This window comes from Neoarius graeffei, chromosome 6 (genome assembly GCF_027579695.1).
Source record: "Neoarius graeffei isolate fNeoGra1 chromosome 6, fNeoGra1.pri, whole genome shotgun sequence".
In the NCBI taxonomy this organism is placed as follows: Eukaryota; Metazoa; Chordata; class Actinopteri; order Siluriformes; family Ariidae; genus Neoarius; species Neoarius graeffei.
In genome coordinates this window covers 1,222,331-1,243,173 of record NC_083574.1, presented here as the reverse complement: position 1 = coordinate 1,243,173, position 20,843 = coordinate 1,222,331, and the positions used below count along the sequence as shown (strand labels likewise).

General features: G+C 42.1%; 1 protein-coding gene across 1 annotated transcript in view; it reads left to right on the top strand.

Annotated features, from left to right (window-relative positions):
- vwf (von Willebrand factor) overlaps positions 1–10,840 on the top strand; it is a 41,215-nt gene extending 30,375 nt beyond the window's left edge. The window contains exons 43-52 of the mRNA XM_060923145.1: positions 2,523–2,672; positions 4,550–4,648; positions 6,380–6,563; positions 6,668–6,708; positions 7,958–8,065; positions 8,415–8,513; positions 8,652–8,780; positions 9,547–9,586; positions 10,242–10,339; positions 10,454–10,840. Coding sequence (XP_060779128.1) covers positions 2,523–2,672; positions 4,550–4,648; positions 6,380–6,563; positions 6,668–6,708; positions 7,958–8,065; positions 8,415–8,513; positions 8,652–8,780; positions 9,547–9,586; positions 10,242–10,339; positions 10,454–10,645 — 1,140 coding nt within the window. The 3' untranslated portion in view covers positions 10,646–10,840. The remainder of the gene's footprint in view (positions 1–2,522; positions 2,673–4,549; positions 4,649–6,379; positions 6,564–6,667; positions 6,709–7,957; positions 8,066–8,414; positions 8,514–8,651; positions 8,781–9,546; positions 9,587–10,241; positions 10,340–10,453) is intronic.
- Positions 10,841–20,843: the final 10,003 nt, after the last annotated feature.

Genomic DNA, 20,843 nt, shown 5'->3' with positions numbered 1-20,843 from the left:
AACACAGTGCTTCAGTAAAACTCAAACTCTGTTATTCTTTTTATGTTAGTGTTTATTTCTGATGTCACAGTAAACAAAACTTTGACTCATATTTGTGTAAAACGCTGTAATATTTCTCTTCCTTGTGGGTCGACATGTTTCTTCATCTTGTAATCAAACGCCCGTCCAGCGGTTCATGAGGCGATCAAAGTGTGACTTGTGTGTACAAAGTAAATTATACTCGGTAACTGTAGGAGGAGCCCGAGAGCAACATATACAAATTCTCACATAAAGGGGCTTTAAAATTTCAGGGAAAATGCTTTATGTTTCATAGAGGCAGGTCCTCCTGTTTAACAGTTAGATAAAGAGAATACTATAGGCTGTGTGGGCCTCATGAATGCAAACTAATAATCTCTCATCTCATTATCTGTAGCCGCTTTATCCTGTTCTACAGGGTCGCAGGCGAGCTGGATCCTATCCCAGCTGACTACGGGCGAAAGGCAGGGTACACCCTGGACAAGTCGCCAGGTCATCACAGGGCTGACACATAGACACAGACAACCATTCACACTCACATTCACACCTACGGTCAATTTAGAGTCACCAGTTAACCTAACCTGCATGTCTTTGGACTGTGGGGGAAACCGGAGCACCCGGAGGAAACCCACGCGGACACGGGGAGAACATGCAAACTCCACACAGAAAGGCCCTCGCTGGCCACGGGGCTCGAACCCAGAACCTTCTTGCTGTGAGGCGACAGCGCTAACCACTACACCACCGTGCCGCCCCTAAACTAATAATAATAATAATAATAATAATAATAATAATTAAAGCCGCTAGCAGCCTTGACGGGCCCTCACACGTGTGATTCTGCAACCCAGGACATCCCGCCACCCAACAAAACAGTCACATGTCATATATACATCAAATGTTCAAAGGTGATGTGGACGTTGCAAATGCCATGACTGCTTGACGGATGAGAGATAGACAGACAAAGACTGTGTGTGTGTGTGTGTGTGTGTGTGTGTGTGTGTGTGTGTGTGTGTGTGTGTGTGTGGTGTGAAAATGTACATTTATATATGTACAAAACTATACATTTGTCTCCTCCTTATCTCTATCTCACGCTGTAATCTTAAGTCATCTTAGCTTTCCTGTGTGTGTGTGTGTGTGTGTGTGTACATGCAGAGTTTTCATATGTCTGCAAGAAAATGCACAATGATGCCAGGTCACTATTGTGTGTGTGTGTGTGTGTGTGTGTGTGTGTGTGTGTGTGTGTGTGTGTGTGTGTGTTTGTCAGAGGGAGAGAGAGAGAGAGAGAGAGAGAGAGAGAAGGTGTGTGTGTGAAAGAGTGTGCTCATATCTGTTGCGTGTGCATGTGAGTGCGTACTTGTGAGTGTATGTGTGTATGCATAAATATGCATATGACTGTGTGTGTATGAGTGTGCACAGAATTGTATATGTTATATCATCAGACTCACGATATCCAATATTTTGTAAAGTTACACTATGTGATATGTGATTGTAATGCAGTTTAATGAGGTGTAGTGTTTTGTTTTCACCACAGTGGGTTACAAGTCACAAGCCTGAAACTCATGTTGTGACACCACATTTTGTTTAGGACATGCACAGGTGTGTTATGTTTGTAAAGAGATGAAAAGAGTTCGGAGTTCTCCCCACCGTGACTAGAGAAAGTGTAAGATCGTGATTGTTAATAAAGATGCCATAACCGCTAAAGAGTATCAGAATCAGATTCATATGACAAGATATCAAAAATCCCTTCACAATTTAATATCAGCGACATCTTGGCATCATGTATAATGAATTTCACATGAATCTCATGAACCACCTAGGAGGAGCATGTTAAAATTCATCACGTGTCAAAACACACATATTCAAAACCCTATTCTTTCCTTGGCCAGTTGGTGGCGCTATACCAGACAGGCATATTGGACGTCTAGATGTCATAATAATCACATTCTCTAATAACCTGAAAGGTTTCAGCCAAATCATTGTATTATGACTTCATGACACATTTCCTGTTTATGTGGCGAGTATTAAAATTCATAATATTGCCATTTCAATATATTACAACATATCAAAAATCCCTTCGCAATTCAACTTCAGCAATATCTTGGCATCATGTTTGCCAAGTTTGACCTGAATCTGATGAACCGTCTAGGAGGAGTACGTTAAATATGACCATGTGTCAAAACACATATATTCCAAATGGCCTTATGACATCATCACTCCAAAGTTCTACCCATTCATTTCAATGGGAAATGGAAAAAGGGGCGCTATGAAGTCTCTGGGCCACGCCGGGGGCCAAACGTCTGTGGCTGAGAAGTGGTTACAATTACTGATGTGTGTATCAAATTTCATGAGTTTTCGTGCATGGGAAATGCCTCAAATAAGGCCAAACGCGGCAGAATAATAATAATAATAATAATAATAATAATAATAATCCTTCGAAAAACAATAGGGTCTTCGCACCGAACGGTGCTCGGGCCCTAATAATAATAATAATAATAATAATGTGTGTGCAGGTGTGTGTGGTGGATGGTGTGGTGTATCAGAAGGGCAGTAGATGGGAGGAGAAGTGTAAGACGTGTACGTGCACAGAGCAGACAGAGAGAACGACCGGGCTGCACATAGCACAGTGTGTGGATCCCATCTGCAACCAGATCTGTCCTCTGGTGAGTTCCTCACTCTTCTGTCAGTCAGACCAGTGTGTTAAAGCTGCAGTGTGTAAAAGCTGCAGTGCATTAAAGCAGTAGTGTGTAAAAGCTGCAGTGTGTTAATGTGTTAAAGCTGCAGTGTGTAAAAGCTGCAGTGTGTAAAAGCTGCAGTGTATAAAAGTTGCACTGTGATAAAGCAGTAGTGTGTTAAAGCTGCAGTGTGTAAAAGCTGCAGTGTGTTAAAGCTGCAGTGTATAAAAGTTGCACTGTGTTAAAGCAGTAGTGTGTAAAAGCTGCAGTGTGTAAAAGCTGCAGTGTGTTAATGTGATAAAACAGTAGTGTGTAAAAGCTGCAGTGTGTAAAAGCTGCAGTGTGTTAATGTGATAAAGCAGTAGTGTGTAAAAGCTGCAGTGTGTAAAAGCTGCAGTGTGTTAATGTGATAAAGCAGTAGTGTGTAAAAGCTGCAGTGTGTAAAAGCTGCAGTGTGTTAATGTGATAAAGCAGTAGTGTGATAAAGCAGTAGTGTGTAAAAGCTGCAGTGTGTAAAAGCTGCAGTGTGTTAATGTGATAAAGCAGTAGTGTGTAAAAGCTGCAGTGTGTAAAAGCTGCAGTGTGTTAATGTGTTAAAGCAGTAGTGTGTAAAAGCTGCAGTGTGTAAAAGCTGCAGTGTGTTAATGTGATAAAGCAGTAGTGTGTAAAAGCTGCAGTGTGTAAAAGTTGCAGTGTGTTAAAGCTGCAGTGTGTAAAAGCTGCAGTGTGTTAATGTGTTAAAGCTGCAGTGTGTAAAAGCTGCAGTGTGTTAATGTGTTAAAGCAGTAGTGTGTAAAAGCTGCAGTGTGTAAAAGCTGCAGTGTGTTAATGTGATAAAGCAGTAGTGTGTAAAAGCTGCAGTGTGTAAAAGTTGCAGTGTGTTAAAGCTGCAGTGTGTAAAAGCTGCAGTGTGTTAATGTGTTAAAGCTGCAGTGTGTAAAAGCTGCAGTGTGTTAATGTGATAAAGCAGTAGTGTGTAAAAGCTGCAGTGTGTAAAAGCTGCAGTGTGTTAATGTGATAAAGCAGTAGTGTGTAAAAGCTGCAGTGTGTAAAAGTTGCAGTGTGTTAAAGCTGCAGTGTATAAAAGTTGCACTGTGTTAAAGCAGTAGTGTGTAAAAGCTGCAGTGTGTTAATGTGTTAAAGCTGCAGTGTGTAAAAGCTGCAGTGTGTTAATGTGTTAAAGCAGTAGTGTGTAAAAGCTGCAGTGTGTTAATGTGTTAAAGCAGTAGTGTGTAAAAGCTGCAGTGTGTTAATGTGTTAAAGCTGCAGTGTGTAAAAGCTGCAGTGTGTTAATGTGTTAAAGCAGTAGTGTGTAAAAGCTGCAGTGTGTTAATGTGTTAAAGCAGTAGTGTGTAAAAGCTGCAGTGTGTTAATGTGTTAAAGCAGTAGTGTGTAAAAGCTGCAGTGTGTTAATGTGTTAAAGCTGCAGTGTGTAAAAGCTGCAGTGTGTTAATGTGTTAAAGCAGTAGTGTGTTAAAGCTGCAGTGTGGAAAAGCTGCAGTGTGTTAAAGCTGCAGTGTGTTAAAGCTGCAGTGTATAAAAGTTGCATTGCGTTAAAGCAGTATTGTGTAAAAGCTGCAGTGTGTCTGATGTCCAAACTGATGTTTCTGGCCCTCACATCAGTGCTGAGAAATTCTTTAAAACACTGATTGTGCAGTATCATCATGCTTTCTTCATTCCATGATTTCAGTCAGAGATATGCTTGGCCCCGCCCCTTTTCCTTAAAATGAAAAAGCATACATAAAGGGAGGGGGTGGTTGGGGCAGCTCTAAACATCACACACTGCTCCTTTAATTCTGAGTGCATTTTATGTTGTGCATGTGTTTTCTCTCTCTCTCTCTCTCTCTCTCTCTCTCTCTGTGTAGGGTTCTGTGTATTCTCATCCAGAGGGAGAGTGCTGTGGTCACTGTCGTAAGAGCAGCTGTGTTGAGGCAGATGCAACATTTGGACAACGACTGAGACAGGTGTGTGTGTGTGTGTGTGTGTGTGTGTGTGTGTGTGTGTGTGTGTGTGTGTGTGTGTGTGCGCTGAGTGAGTGTGTATATTTTGTGTATCACTCTGTAGTCGCTAAATGAAGATAATCTACAACACCATTCAGGAAAAATTAGGACAGGAGGGAAAATACAAAAAGAAAGCAGTGAGTTCTAACTTGACTGTGATGTGTGTTTCATTAAAGACAGAATGAACCCAAGATATTTCATATTTTGTTGGTCAACTTCATTTCATTTTTTAATATCCATCCATTCCTGCGTTTCAGTCCTGCGTTACATTCCAAAAAAAAGTTGGGACGGGGAAATTTAGGGTGAATAATGAGGTAAAACAATTAAATAATGATGTGATGTGAAACAGGTGACTGTAATCATGATTTCAGACAAAATCAGTCAGCAGGAAAGGCCGAGTGTTTGAGGAGTAAAGACGGCCTGAGGATCTCCAGTTTATCAACAAATCTGTGAGAAAATTATTGAAATGTTTAAAAACAGTGTTCCTCAGAGAAAGATAAGAAGGGATTTGGATATTTCACCCTCTACGGTGCAGAATATCATTAAACCATTCAAGGAATCTGAAGGAATTTCAGTGTGTAAAGGGCTCAAGCCTAATCTGAACCCCCGTGATCTCCGATCCCTCACTACATCAAGAACCGTCATTCATCTACAGCTGATAGAACCACATGGGCTCAGGATTACTCTGGAAAACCTTTATCAAGCTACAATACGGACTTACATCCACAAACACCAGTTAAAACTTCACTGTGTAAAATGGAAGCCTTATGTTAACTGTGTCCAGAAGCGCCGTCGACTTCTCTGGGCTCGGAGGCGTCTGGGATGGACCATCACACGGTGGGAACGGGTATTGTGGTCAGACAAATCAGTATTCTAGGTCTTTTTGGGAAGAAATGGACGCCATGTACTCTGAAGAGGAAAAGGACCATCCAGACTGTTAGCAGGAACAAGTCCAAAAGCCAGGGTGTGTCATGGTATGGGGTTGGGTCAGTGCCCTTGGCAAAGGTAACTTACACTTCTGTGATGGAGCATTAATGCAGAAAAGTCCACTGAGATTTTGGAGCAACATCTGCTGCCTTCAAGACGACGTCTTTTCCAGGGAGATTTCAACAAGACGATGCAAACCTACATTCTGCTCACATTACAAAGACGTGGCTGTGGAAGAAGAGGGCGTGTCCCCTCTGTCACCAACAGAGAATGTGTGGAAAATTTAGAAATGAAAAATATGGCAGTGACGACCCCAAACTGTTCCACACCTTCAGACCTGTTTACAGGAAGAACGGGACAAAAATACCACCTGAAACACTTCATCACTTGGAGTCTTCAGTCCATAAACAGCTTTACGTGTCGGGAGAAGGAACGGGAACATTATAAACATTGTAAAGTGGGAAATGATTTACTGTCACAACTTTTTAACAAAATGTGTTGCAAGAATCAAAATTGAAATGTGTTTATTTTGAAAAAACAAAATTCATGAGTAAAAGATCAAATAACGAGCTGTCATGTTGTTCTGAGTGTAATACACATCAAAGATTATTTACAAATCCCTGATTTTAGTTTTCATTTCAATTTAACAATCTGTCCCGACTTTCTCTGATTTGGGGCTGTAGCATCCTAAAGTGTTCTTCATTGTGTGTGTGTGTGTGTGTGTGTGTGTGTGTGTGTGTGTGTGTGTGTGTGTGTGTGTGTGTGTAGGTGGGAGAGAGCTGGGCGTCTCCTGATAATCAGTGTGTGTTGAGTGTGTGCGTGCAAGTGAATGAGGAGGTCTTCATTCAGCACACCAATGTTTCCTGCCATGTCATGGACATGCCCACCTGCCCGCTGGGCACCAAACTGCACTGTAACACCGCTGATGACTGCTGCCCAATCTGCCAATGCGGTACACACACACACACACACACACACACACACACATATATACACACACACACACATTTCACATATACAATCAATTTGTCTTCTTTGATCTTTTTTCCTTTTCAGTGGCTGTGGATGCCTGCGTGTTGAATCACACACTCATTGGAGTAAGAACCTAACACACACACACACACACACACACACACACACACACACACACACACACACACACACACCCTTACCACCAACATGAACCAGGTGCTAGTTCCTGTTCAGAGATGGTTCAACTTATAAACTTTTTAAGAACCGGTTTGCTTTTCTATGGGCTAAAGAGTGACATTATTACGTCACTGTATACGTCTCCACATTGCCCCGCCCATCCATGCTAATGCTGCTAGCCCGTCCCCACTAGTGCTGCCAGTAAGCCCGCTAGCACCAAGCACAAGAACAATGGTGGACTATCATCTCTACTTCTTTTTCTTCTTCTTCTTCTTCTCTGGATTAGTCTGGACACTACAAAAGCTGGGGGGGTTTAATGGCGGTCACAAAATTTTTGCTGGTCACAATAATCCCGCCCCTAACGTAAGCAGTTCTTGATTCCAGGCCAGCAAAGAGGTGGTGCCGCTCTGAAACCAGTTTTCCTGGCACAGAGCCAATTCTTGGGCTTCTGAACCAGCAAAGTGGAAAAGGGTTAACAGTCCTTCTACACCACCACAGTGCTGTAGTTGCTGTTGAATCTGGAATTGTTCCACACTTTTCCAGCACAAAAGAATCGGTTCTGTTTTGTTTAGTTCCGTCTGGTTCCAGAACCATTGTGGTGCTTGGTTGAAACTGATGATGTCATATGATTTTATTTATGGAAACAGCTCCAGGGTTTCCACTTCTATCCTGAGCTCGGGTTGCTGTCTGTGTGGAGATTTGTGTGTTCTCCGTGTGTGTGTGTGTGTGTGTGTGTGTGTGTGTGTGTGTGTGAGAGAGAGAGAGAGAGAGAGAGAGAGAGAGAGCAAGCAAGAGAGATGCAGTGAAATAAACTAGCATTCCATCCCAAGTATATTCCCACCTCATGACCAGTGTTCCCAGGACAGAGTCCGGATCCAGTGTCATCCTGACTGGGATAAAGGGCTTCCTGAAGAGGAATGAATGAGAAATAAAATGCATTATTTATATGTCAGGTTTTGGGACTAAACTTCATAGCAACATCATTTTGTTGCCATGACAACAACTACAGTGTTTAATTTTCATGACTGTCATTAAAATAAGTTTTTAAAAATTAGCAAAAGTGAATATTTCAACCACAAATAAATTATAGCAAAAAGAAAAACACTTGGAAATGTTGCTAATGCCCATGAAATGTGTGTGTGTGTGTGTGTGTGTGTGTGTGTGTGTGTGTGTGTGTGTGTGTGTGTGTGTGTGTAGGTTGGTGAGAGAATGATGGTGGATGCATGTACAGACTGTAAGTGTGTGATTCAGGGAGGAAAATATCACCTGTCCTGCAGGAAGATGAGCTGCTCACCATGTTCAGAGGTAACAACCCTCATCATAACCTTCATCACCATTATCATCATCATCACCGTCATCATCATCATCATCACCATCATCACCAACACCACCATCACCATCACTATCATCATCACCACCTCCAACACCATCACCACCATCATCACCATCATCACTTCCAACACCATCATCACCACCATCATCATCACCACCACTACCATCATCATCACCACCACTACCATCATCATCACCACCACCACCATCGTCATCACCACCATCATTATCACCATCACCACCACCATCATCATCACCATCATCATTAGCAGCAGCAGCTTTATCATCTATGTGTGTGTGTGTGTGTGTGTGTGTGTATTAGGGATATGCCCTTGAGCCTATACCTGGTGCCTGCTGTGGTCGTTGTGTCGCTTCGTCCTGCACCATCCAACAACCTGACAGACAGAAAATCAGCCTCCCGGTAATTAACACACACACACACACACACACACACCCTGGAGACTTCTTCCATAAATGTTAAATAAACCTGTGTGTGTGTGTGTGTGTGTGTGTGTGTGTGTGTGTGTGTGTGTGTGTGTGTGTGTGTGTGTGTGTTTAGGTGAACACTACTCGTGAAGACGGCTGCACCAAACACTCGTGCAGTGTGAATGAGAATGGAGAGCTGGTGCTGGAGACTGTAGTGACCACGTGTCCTCCACTGGACCAAGCCAGCTGTCTGGAGCAGGGAGTATGTACACACACACACACACACACACACACACACACGTGCGTGTGCTTCAATGATGCACTTGATATTGAATAATAAATAAATTGGTTAACACAGGATCCAAACCACCGAGCCCAGCTGATTAGACAGCGTGAGCGGCGTCCATCTGTAGATGGCGCTCATCGGTACGAAGTGATTTAATCCTCAGTAATTCGTACAGTTTCTGAAGGGTCCATCACCTGAATGTGGTTTCTTTTGGACTCTCACTTCGGGAGGTAACATGCAAGAGTGCCTCTGTACCAGTGCGTGATCTTCACGGCACAGCAAAGATGGCAAACAGCAAATACAACATTAAAGCTGTGCTGCCTTTCAGATTTTTCAAGTGTAGGTCATAAAACACCCAGTTATTTTTGTTTAGTGACCGAAAGCTACTGAATTCAAATCACAGACTTCCAATTTTATTCGTTTGCTTTTAATAGAACAATTGATGACTTTATGAATTAATGAATGGGACGAGGGAAAGAGTGGGGAGAGAGGGAGAAGGGGCGGGGTTCCCTCCTGACTACATCTGGAAACACCATCACATGATCCTCTGTCAGCTGGATCGCCTCCTCCAACATCTCGTACTCATCAAGCTTTAGGGGAGTGGCTTTGGAGGGAACTCAGAATGGGCGGAGCTTGTTTGGATTTTCAGCATTTAAGATTAAATTCACTGAGAGCCGGCACTTTGTTTTTATGCCACAATGTGAATAAATAGTTTTAATAGACAGCTGTGTATTGTGTGCAGGGTAAAATCAGCCGGATCGGACAGAGCTGCTGTGAAATGTGTGAGTATGAGATCAGACACAAAACACAAACAGCACATGGAGAGATGAGACGATTTTTATTTTTACTTTAGCGAGACTCAGCCTGAAACCTTAAGAATTAGCTGTTAGTGATCTTTATTCGTTTTAAAACTCCTTTGAAATTATATTTTAATAGAAGCGCTTCAGTTATAAAATACATACAAATACACAGATATAAACAAACACTGATTTGAACTAAAGACCAAAGATTTCTATTTAGCTTTTAATTCGTTTTTTCATACTAATTTTACCTCTGGTTTTTTTTTATCTCTATTGCAATTTCTGTGATTTTACTTAATTTTATTTTACTGTTCTCATATTTTTTCTGATAAATTTCTAAGTTTCTTTCTTTTGCTAACTGAATCGGGTTAATTCTTCACTGTCTGTAAAGCAGTTTGTAAACCAACATTAGATCATGTGGCTCATGTTGTAGTCATGTGACCTACGTCAACTTTACTGCTTGATATTTTAATGCAAAATGTGTTTCAATCAAATGATTTTTTTCACTGATATCTGATCCACTGTTTATTTTGCTGATATCAGCCTGATATTAATCCTGGGTATCAGATCAGTGATATCTCTAGTTGTGTGAGAAATTTTATAATCCGTGTGTGTGTGTGTGTGTGTGTGTGTGTAGGTACTGAGCCTGAGTGCAAGAGGAGAGTGGGTGTGTTGGATTATATCAGGATTGATGATTGTCAGTCCGATGAGAAACTGGAGCTGAGTTACTGTGAGGTGAGAAAAACTTCAAAGTGAAAATATAAACAGCAGTTTTTATAGAAATAAACTATAATTTCTAATCGCACTTCTTTTGTTGAAACACGCGCACACACACACAAACACATCCAGGGCCGGTGCAGCAGTAAGTCTGTGTATTCTGCAGAGAAGAACCGTGTGGAGAACCAGTGTGTGTGTTGCACTGCTACAGGAACCTTACCGCTGAGTGTCTCTCTACGCTGTCCAAACGGAACACACACACAACACCAAGTCCTCACTGTCACCGGCTGTGAGTGCGAGAACCACGTCTGTCCTGCTGACTGAGAACACACACATGAAAACACAGAAACACACACAGCCACACGCATAAACACCCTGCATCCACTCATACTGTATGTACAAGACCATCACTGTAACCATATCTCACTCCTTATCTCTTTATTCAAAACACACTTAAAAAGCAATAATTTTTACTCTCATGAATTAACATTTAATCAATAAACTCAGTCTCTATCTACATTCTCGTGTGTGTGTGTGTGTGTGTTTGAATTATTTGAACCCTTTTTAATGTCTGTCATTTTTAACCATTAAAAAATAATTTCTTTTTTTATTACTTTTATTTATCAAATGTAAAACAAAGACATAGAGTGCATACAGAAATGCAATTTCTTTTCTTTTATAACATACTTAAATGAACCATGAACAACCCCCTCCCCCGACCCATAGCCCTCTTATACACTTAAAGTATATCATAAATAAGTAAATATAATTACATACATGTGAAATAATAGTTAGAAAACAAACAAATAAATAAATAAATAGAAAAAAACAAGAAAGAAAGTAAGAAAGAATATATACACATACATACACATACCTACACAGTAATAATTAAAAATACAGATGTACAGTAAAGTGATAGTGTTGACCATTAAATGTACAAAGTAAATATCAATGGCTGCTTACTCCTCAGTCATCAAAGCAAATTTGTTATGCTGGAGTGTCTTAGGGTGAATATCTCTTAGGGGGGCGGCTATCTGCCGTCGGCGGACCGGCACAGAGGGGCGAGTTCATACATAACCACATGGTGGGTCTTTACAGAGAAAATTCCCGAGCTGGCAGCCCATCTAGATAGTTAAGTAGTGGTCTCCAATGAGTATAGAACCTGTCAGATGAGCCTCTCAGTGAGAATTTGATCTTCTCCAGTTTCAGAAGACCTAAAATGTCATGTAACCAGACTTTGATTGATGGTGGTTGAGGAGACTTCCATAGTAAAAGAATTCTCTTACGAGCAACAAGGGAGTCAAAGGCAATAACGTTATTTTGAATGGCTGTGGTACGGAGGTCGTCTGGGGGCTTGCTGAAAATAGCGATATGTGGGGTTGGAATTAGATCTACGGTATGCCTAATCTGAAATTGTTTTAAAGAATAGTTGCCAGAATTTAGACAACTTGGGGCATGCTCAAAACATGTGGGTGAGGTTGCAGGGAGTCTGCGAGCATCTATTACATTTTGCATCAAATTTATCTGGATAGAGCTTTGAGAGTTTTTCCTTACTATAGTGTAGCCTGTGGAAGACTTTAAATTGTATTAGTGAGAGTCTAGCACAACTGGATGACGAGTTAACAGCCCCTATAGCCCCCTCCCAGAAAGTCTCAGAGAAATTCAATTGGAGTTCTGACTCCCAGTTCATCTTAATCTTATGTAAAATTGATTCACTGGTTGAGGACAGTAAATTATAAAAATAGGAGATATGGCCCTTTGGTAGGGTTTTAGCCTTGAGAGCCAGGTCCATCCCGCTGGGTGTTGGTATCTGTGGGAATGACGTAGTGTGCGTTTTTACAAAATCCCGCAGCTGGAAGTACCGGAAAAAGTCTGATTTATGTAGACTAAAGATAGAAATTAATTGGTTGAAGCTCGCAAACATGCCATCAATGTACAAGTCTCCCAAATTACCTAGCACTTTGTTTTCTAAGGCGGAGAATCGTGGGTCGATCTTTGCTGGAATGAACAGCTGATTATTGCAAATGGGAGTTGCTAGAGGAAGGGTGAGCCATCCAAAGTGGCCTCTTATTTGTGTCCAAATTTTTAGTGTTCCAACAACAACTGGATTAGAGGTAAAACTTGACAGGGAGAAGGGCAAGGTACTGCATGTTAAAGCCAGCAGCGATGAGGAGCAGGAGGCTGACTCACTCTGGCACCAACTGGATTGAGGGGAAGTAAACCAAGATATTATCTTATGCACGTTGGCTGCCCAATAGTAGCCGATTAGATTGGGTAGACCCAGTCCCCCAGCCAATCTATCCCTACAAAGCAGTGTACGACTTGCCCTTGGCCGTTTGCCAGCCCAGATGAATGATGAAACAATGTCATTTATAGTTGTCAAAAAGGATTTGGGAAGGAAAATAGGCAGACATTGAAAAACATACAAGTATCTTGGTAACACATTCATTTTTATAATTTGTATCCTACCGGCTAGGGACAACGGCAGGTAATTCCAGCTTTGTAAATCAGACTTGACCGTCATTGTTAATGAAGTAAGATTTTGCTCTCGCATTGTATGCAAGGATCGTGTAATTGTAATGCCAAGATATTTAAATCTTGTGTTGGCTATTTTAAAGGGTATAGTCGATGACGGTATGTCTGTGGCCAATTGGTTGATTGGGAAGTATTCGCTTTTAGAGATGTTTAGCTTGTATCCAGATAGACGACCGAAAGAGTTTAATAATGTCAGGATGCGTGGGATGCTTGACAAAGGATCACTTACATAGACAAGCAGATCATCTGTGTATAATGAAACCTGGTGTTTTATGCCCCATCTTTCAATCCCCCCATATCCCTCCACCATTTTTAGAGCAGCTGATAGTGGTTCAATCGCTAGCACAAATAATAATGGGGATAGCGGGCACCCCTGTTGTGTTCCCTGAAAAAGTGGGAACGGAGCAGAGCGTTGGTTGTTTGTGCACACTGAAGCGCAGGGAGAGGAGTACAGTAATCTGACCCATGAAATGAAGTTAGTATTAAAACCAAACTGTCTCAGGGAAAAGAGGAGAAAGACCCACTCCACCCTGTCGAAGGCCTTCTCAGCATCAAGAGATATTATGACCTCTGGGACATTAGAGGAAGATGGAGAGAGGATAACGTCGAGAAGCCTTCTTATGTTGGAATACGAGTGTCTTCCCCCATAAATCCCGTCTGGTCCTCTGAAATGATCAGGGGCATGACAGATTCCAATTGCCGAGCTAAGATTTTTGCAAGTATTTTAACATCTACCGGGAGGAGTGATATCGGTCGATAAGATGTGCAGCTCAGTGGATCCCTACCCTTCTTAAAAATTAGGAAGATGGAAGCTTGCATAAGTGTGGGTGGCAGGGCCTTGTTTAAATGAGTGGTTAAACATTTTGAGTAATAGCGGGGCTAACTCATCTCATCTCATTATCTCTAGCCACTTTATCCTGTTCTACAGGGTCGCAGGCAAGCTGGAGCCTATCCCAGCTGACTACGGGTGAAAGGCGGGGTACACCCTGGACAAGTCGCCAGGTCATCACAGGGCTGACACATAGACACAGACAACCATTCACACTCACATTCACACCTACGCTCAATTTAGAGTCACCAGTTAACCTAACCTGCATGTCTTTGGACTGTGGGGGAAACCGGAGCACCCGGAGGAAACCCACGCGGACACGGGGAGAACATGCAAACTCCACACAGAAAGGCCCTCACCGGCCATGGGGCTCGAACCCGGACCTTCTTGCTGTGAGGCAACAGCACTAACCACTACACCACCGTGCCGAGCGGGGCTAACTGATCTGAGAATTTTTTATAGAACTCGACCGGGTATCCGTCAGGGCCTGGGGATTTACTACTGTTCATTGACTGTATCGCTTCTTTATTTTCTGAGAGAGTGAGAGCGGTGTCTAGTCTTAGATTGTCCTCAGATGAGACTTTAGGTAAGTCCAATTTTTCAAAAAAGTTATTTAGTTGGTTTTCATCTATGAGGGACTCTGAGGCATACAGTTGGGAGAAGAATGATCAAAAAGCATTATTAATTTTGTCTGGGTCAGAGGTTACTGAGCCTGATTCGTCTGCTGTCTGAGTAATTTGATTCGATGCTGTTTTTGCCTTCAGCTGATGAGCCAAGAGGCATCCAGCTTTGTCACCATGTTCGTACACCAACCCCCGAGAGCTAAGAAGAAACTGTTCAGCTTCAGAAGTGAGAAGGAGAACAAGTTCTGTTTGGAGTCTTCTTTCTTTATATAAATCTGGTGTATTTGCGGACAAGAGTGAGTTATCTAGATCTGTGATGGCTTCCTCCAGCTCTTTCTGCCGAGATCTGCGCAATTTATTTGTATGAGATGTAAATGAGATAATTTTACCCCTTATGTAGGCTTTGAGAGTGTCCCATAATAAGGACGGGAAGGTTTCATTATTTTTATTAGTTTCACAGAAGAATGTGATCGATTCAGAAATACAACCCCGATTCCAAAAAAGTTGGGACAAAGTACAAATTGTAAATAAAAACGGAATGCAATGATGTGGAAGTTTCAAAATTCCATATTTTATTCAGAATAGAACATAGATGACATATCAAATGTTTAAACTGAGAAAATGTATCATTTAAAGAGAAAAATTAGGTGATTTTAAATTTCATGACAGCAACACATCTCAAAAAAGTTGGGACAAGGCCATGTTTCCCACTGTGAGACATCCCCTTTTCTCTTTACAACAGTCTGTAAACGTCTGGGGACTGAGGAGACAAGTTGCTCAAGTTTAGGGATAGGAATGTTAACCCATTCTTGTCTAATGTAGGATTCTAGTTGCTCAACTGTCTTAGGTCTTTTTTGTCGTATCTTCCGTTTTATGATGCACCAAATGTTTTCTATGGGTGAAAGATCTGGACTGCAGGCTGGCCAGTTCAGTACCCGGACCCTTCTTCTACGCAGCCATGATGCTGTAATTGATGCAGTATGTGGTTTGGCATTGTCATGTTAGAAAATGCAAGGTCTTCCCTGAAAGAGACGTCGTCTGGATGAGAGCATATGTTGCTCTAGAACCTGGATATACCTTTCAGCATTGATGGTGTCTTTCCAGATGTGTAAGCTGCCCATGCCACACACACTAATGCAACCCCATACCATCAGAGATGCAGGCTTCTGAACTGAGCGCTGATAACAACTCGGGTCGTCCTTCTCCTCTTTAGTCCGAATGACACGGCGTCCCTGATTTCCATAAAGAACTTCAAATTTTGATTCGTCTGACCACAGAACAGTTTTCCACTTTGCCACAGTCCATTTTAAATGAGCCTTGGCCCAGAGAAGATGTCTGCGCTTCTGGATCATGTTTAGATACGGCTTCTTCTTTGAACTATAGAGTTTTAGCTGGCAACGGCGGATGGAACAGTGAATTGTGTTCACAGATAATGTTCTCTGGAAATATTCCTGAGCCCATTTTGTGATTTCCAATACAGAAGCATGCCTGTATGTGATGCAGTGACGTCTAAGGGCCCGAAGATCACGGGCACCCAGTATGGTTTTCCGGCCTTGACCCTTACGCACAGAGATTCTTCCAGATTCTCTGAATCTTTTGATGATATTATGCACTGTAGATGATGATATGTTCAAACTCTTTGCAATTTTACACTGTCGAACTCCTTTCTGATATTGCTCCACTATTTGTCGGCGCAGAATTAGGGGGATTGGTGATCCTCTTCCCATCTTTACTTCTGAGAGCCGCTGCCACTCCAAGATGCTCTTTTTATACCCAGTCATGTTAATGACCTATTGCCAATTGACCTAATGAGTTGCAATTTGGTCCTCCAGCTGTTCCTTTCTTGTACCTTTAACTTTTCCAGCCTCTTATTGCCCCTGTCCCAATTTTTTTGAGATGTGTTGCTGTCATGAAATTTCAAATGAGCCAATATTTGGCATGAAATTTCAAAATGTCTCACTTTCGACATTTGATATGTTGTCTATGTTCTATTGTGAATACAATATCAGTTTTTGAGATTTGTAAATTATTGCATTCCATTTTTATTTACAATTTGTACTTTGTCCCAACTTTTTTGGAATCGGGGTTGTATGTTTACAAAAGTTGGCATCTGCCAGCAAAAGAGGATTTAGCCTCCAGTGTCTGAATCCCTTTGGTTTCATACTAAAGTGAAGGTCTAAGATTACTGTGGCATGATCCAACACTGTTATGGGTAAGTACTGGGTGGAGACAATAGCTGGAATAAATTTTTTATCTACCAAGAAGTAGTCTATACATGAGAATGAACAATGTGCATGGGAGAAAAAAGAGTATTGTCTTACGGAAGGATGTGAAAATCGCCAAGGGTCAACAAATCCATATTGACTCATAAACGTGGAAAAAGCCTGGGACATTTTCATAGACATAGTTGATCGTGGGCTAGATCTGTCCAGTGTTGAATCGATCACACAGTTCATGTCTCCTCTCATTATCAGAAGGTGAGAATCTAAATTTGGAATGGTAGTAAATAATGAGCTCACAAAGTTATGGTCATCCCAATTGGGAGCATAGACGGATACTAGAATTACCTGCTTTTCGTATAATGTACTGGTGACAATAACATAGCGACTGTTTGAATCTGTAATTACTTTACCTGAGGTGAAGTGAACATCTTTCCAGATTAGTATGGCAGTGCCCCTTGTTTTTACATTGAATTGAGAGTGGAAAGTTTGGGCAATCCAAGGTCTATTTAATTTTCTATGATCAGAGTTGCATAAATACATATCTTGAAGAAACATTATGTCAGCATTTAGGTTTTTGATGTGTGTCATAACTTTTGTACATTTGATAGCAGTGTTTAGCCCACCCGTGTTTAGTGAAATAATCCTCACAGACCATCCGTCAGCGGTACCCCCCTTGATTACACTAGCCATGGTTCAGCATCCAGCAGTAAGATTGTCAGGTCAGTCTCAAGGAGCAAGCAGCGAGAAGTGAGTGGAATCCTCCGTACAGAAATAGCACAATGTAAAATGATTACACACATAGCACAGAACACAAAATAAATAAAATCAGGTGAAGACGTTCTTCCCCATCCCTTCTCCCCTGTCCCATTCATCAAAACTAAACCCAAATGTTCATACTTCCCTTTCTGCGTTGTCTTTCCTCTTCTCCTTTACTTGTTTCAGCTCCCGCAGCTTTAAAAAGCCAGTTGGGACCCCCATAGTAATGCATGTGAACCTTGAACACATTTTTCATAACACAATAAGAAATCCGCTCCTCCTGTAAGGGAGCTAAGTTAGCATGGCTCACATTAGCCGCGGGTGGGATAGCTGTTAAGCTAATTGGGCCTCGGGGCCTGTTGATATTTGGCCGCGAAGGTGGTGGCTTCCTTGGGAGATGAAATTCTCTTCTTTGCTCTGCTCTCCAGAGTAATCTGCAAGCAGGCCGGGAAGAGAAGCGCTGGCCGAAGAGCAAGGTTGTAGAGATCGGCCATCACTTTTCAGTATCTAGCTCGTTCCTCAGCGACTTCCAGCATGTAGTCTTCAAAAATCTGAATTGGTGACCCTTGGTACTGAAGTTTCCCTTGTCTCTTATGAGCCTCCCGAATTATCAGCTCTTTGGTTTGATAGCGATGAAGGCGAAGTATTGCCGGTCTGGGCCGTGAGCCGGGTTGTGGTTTAGCGGTGAGTGCTCTATGCACCCGGTTCAATTCAGGAGGAGACTGAAGAATCTGGTCGCTGAGTACTTCAGCCAGGAGTTCGGCAAAGAAGCTCATGGGCCTGGGTCCCTCGATTGATTCTGGGAGGCCGATTATCCTAATGTTATTTCTGCGGTTGCAGCTTTCGAGGTCGATAGTCCTCGCTGTTAGCTTGGTGTTGCTATTTGCTAGTGCTACACACCTCTCCTCCAGTGCTTGAATTCGTTGGGCTTGCAGCTCAGCGTAGGATTCCAATGAGTCCGTTCGCTGACCATGCTCTGTTATCGATGTCTGCATTTTGTTGAGTCTCAATTCCAGAGCAGTGAATGTTGCTTTGAAGTCAGCTGCGATGCTAGCTCTGTGGTATTCTAGCATGTTAGCTATACTAGCTAGCGCTGTGCTGTGCTGTTGCCCACCGGAGAAGCACCCGCTTCAGTCTTTTTAGACACTTTTGTTGCTTTTGACATTTCTCCAAGGTATTCAAGGTTCTAATGTTAGTTCTTCCACTCTCAGTCGATTGGGGTTTTGAGGAAAAAGTGAGTTTTCAAAGTTATCACTGCGCGAGACTGAGACAACGCTGCTTTCACATGCTCACCCAAACCAGAGGTCCCCTAAAAAATAATTTCTTATCCCCAAAAAAACAACTAAAAATATCTGAGGAACGTCTCTCCACATCTCTCCTCATTAAAGATCCACAATCTATGAATATACATGAATATGTAAATTGAATATGCAAATACACCCACAACCTCCTGCCACTTCTATCAGTATAGTATCACCGAGGTTTGCTAATAACTGCTGATAAACTAGTCTTGATTTACATCCTTATTTTCTTATTAATATATTTAAGGGAATAAAATGTTACCATGACAACCACCATCTCTCGATCACTAACGTTCGGTTAAGTTAGCCAGTTAGCCTGTGGCTGAAATGTTCTGGGTACTATGTTGTCATCCTTTAATAATTTGCATAGAAACATTTAATTGGTTCAAAGCCATGAAGTTTATTTAGTGACATCACAAACTGAACTTAGACATAGCTCCACCCTGAATCTGTTTTATACAGCAGAACTGAGAAAGTCAGTGTTTTAATTAGAAAAATATGATTCAGACACCTAAATCTGTAGGACAAGACTCAGCGCTGGCCTCTTTATGAACCATTTCATTTAATTCTATGCTGAGAACGTTGTGGTTCCACGCCCAGTACCTGTAGACCAGGTGTACATGCATCTCTGATACTTTTCTGTAATTAATAAGTGGATAAAAAGAGATGATGGACATGAGGGGCCTTGGTAATGTTTTTGGTTCTAACACCAATCAAAATGTTGTGAGTTCAAATCCCATCTTGCACAAGATGACACAGTTGGTCATTGAACAAAGTCCTTAAGCCTCAGCTGCTCAGTTCTATCCATATAAGTGACTGTCAGATGAAGTGAGAGCCCCGAATCACAGCTCTGACCCTGAGCACTGTGGTGGATCTGAGGTTAGTGTGCTGGATTACTGTTCATGAGGAGATAAGTTTGAATCCTGGTTCTGCCAAATGTAGCCTTTATCTCATCTGTAAGTTGCTTTGGATGAAACTGTCTGCCAAATGAGTGTAAAGATAAACATAAACTGTAGCTATAATAAATCTAGTGTTCTGTTCCGTGTGTGCTATACACTAGCTACGAGGAAATTAACTTTCAAAATGTCCCAGAGATGTTGTAGTGCGCATTCAGATCTTTCAGACTGACCAACCAGAGTGAGATTTACCAAGTAGTAATCATGTGACATGGGTAACTGCTCATAATAATAAAAATCACTTTCTGACCAGAGGAGCTTGTTCTGAGGATGATCATTGTTCTTAGAAAGCCATTTTGAGGGACTTTCTAAGCTCCAACTTCTGTAAATGTGCACTTATTGGATGAACACACGAGCCAATGCAGCACCAGTAACCACCATTTCAACCAACCCAAATATAACAATCTTAATTGAACTAAATATTCTGGTGTTTCTTAGCTATTGTGTACGAAAACCCGGTATATAATAATAATCCACACTATCATGTTCGATAATCATATTTTAAATAAACAATCACCAACTAGCTTCCACCATGACCAGAAAATAAAGAATTCACTGTCAGCACATCACACTTCCTGTCTCCCGCATTCTACAATGCAGTGGAATGATCCGTTTCTATGGAAACGTGGCTGGCTGCTGAGTGGTACAACAGAAAAGTGTTTGCCGTAGAATCCGAAGAATCCTGATGGTGCCACAGCCATCCATGGCCCAGAGCCCAGGAGAACAAAATGGGGAGGGAGGGGTGGCATATTCTCTCCCCTGTCAATTACAGTGATGCTAGCCAATCATGATGCAAGCTCATGCACAGGGAAGTGGGTGGATAGCGCTGTCCTCTGAGTGTGTTACGCCGCCCGTGACCTTCCATGAACAGCAGTTTGAAAAGATACGGCTTTTGTCACTTTGGCGTTCCTAGTGGCATTGTGAATGCAAACAGCAAAAAGGAACCAAAAACTTTGGTCTGAAAACAGCTGGTGCGGTGGTGTCGTGGTTAGCACTGTCACCTCATAGCAAGAAGGTTCTGGGTTCGAGCCCATTGGCTGACGGGGACCTTTCTGTGCAGAGTTTGCATGTTCTCCCCGTGTCCGCGTGGGTTTCCTCCGGGTGCTTCGGTTTCCCCCACAGTCCAAAGACATGCAGGTTAGGATAATTGGCTACTCTAAAACTGTGCATGGTTGTTTCCCAAACCCGGAAAGGTTGTGACAGGAAGTGCATCTGGCATAGAATTCAAATTAATGACATGTGGATCAAGAGGATCCACATGAACCCCAACCTGGCAATAGTGCTGGAGAAGATGATGATA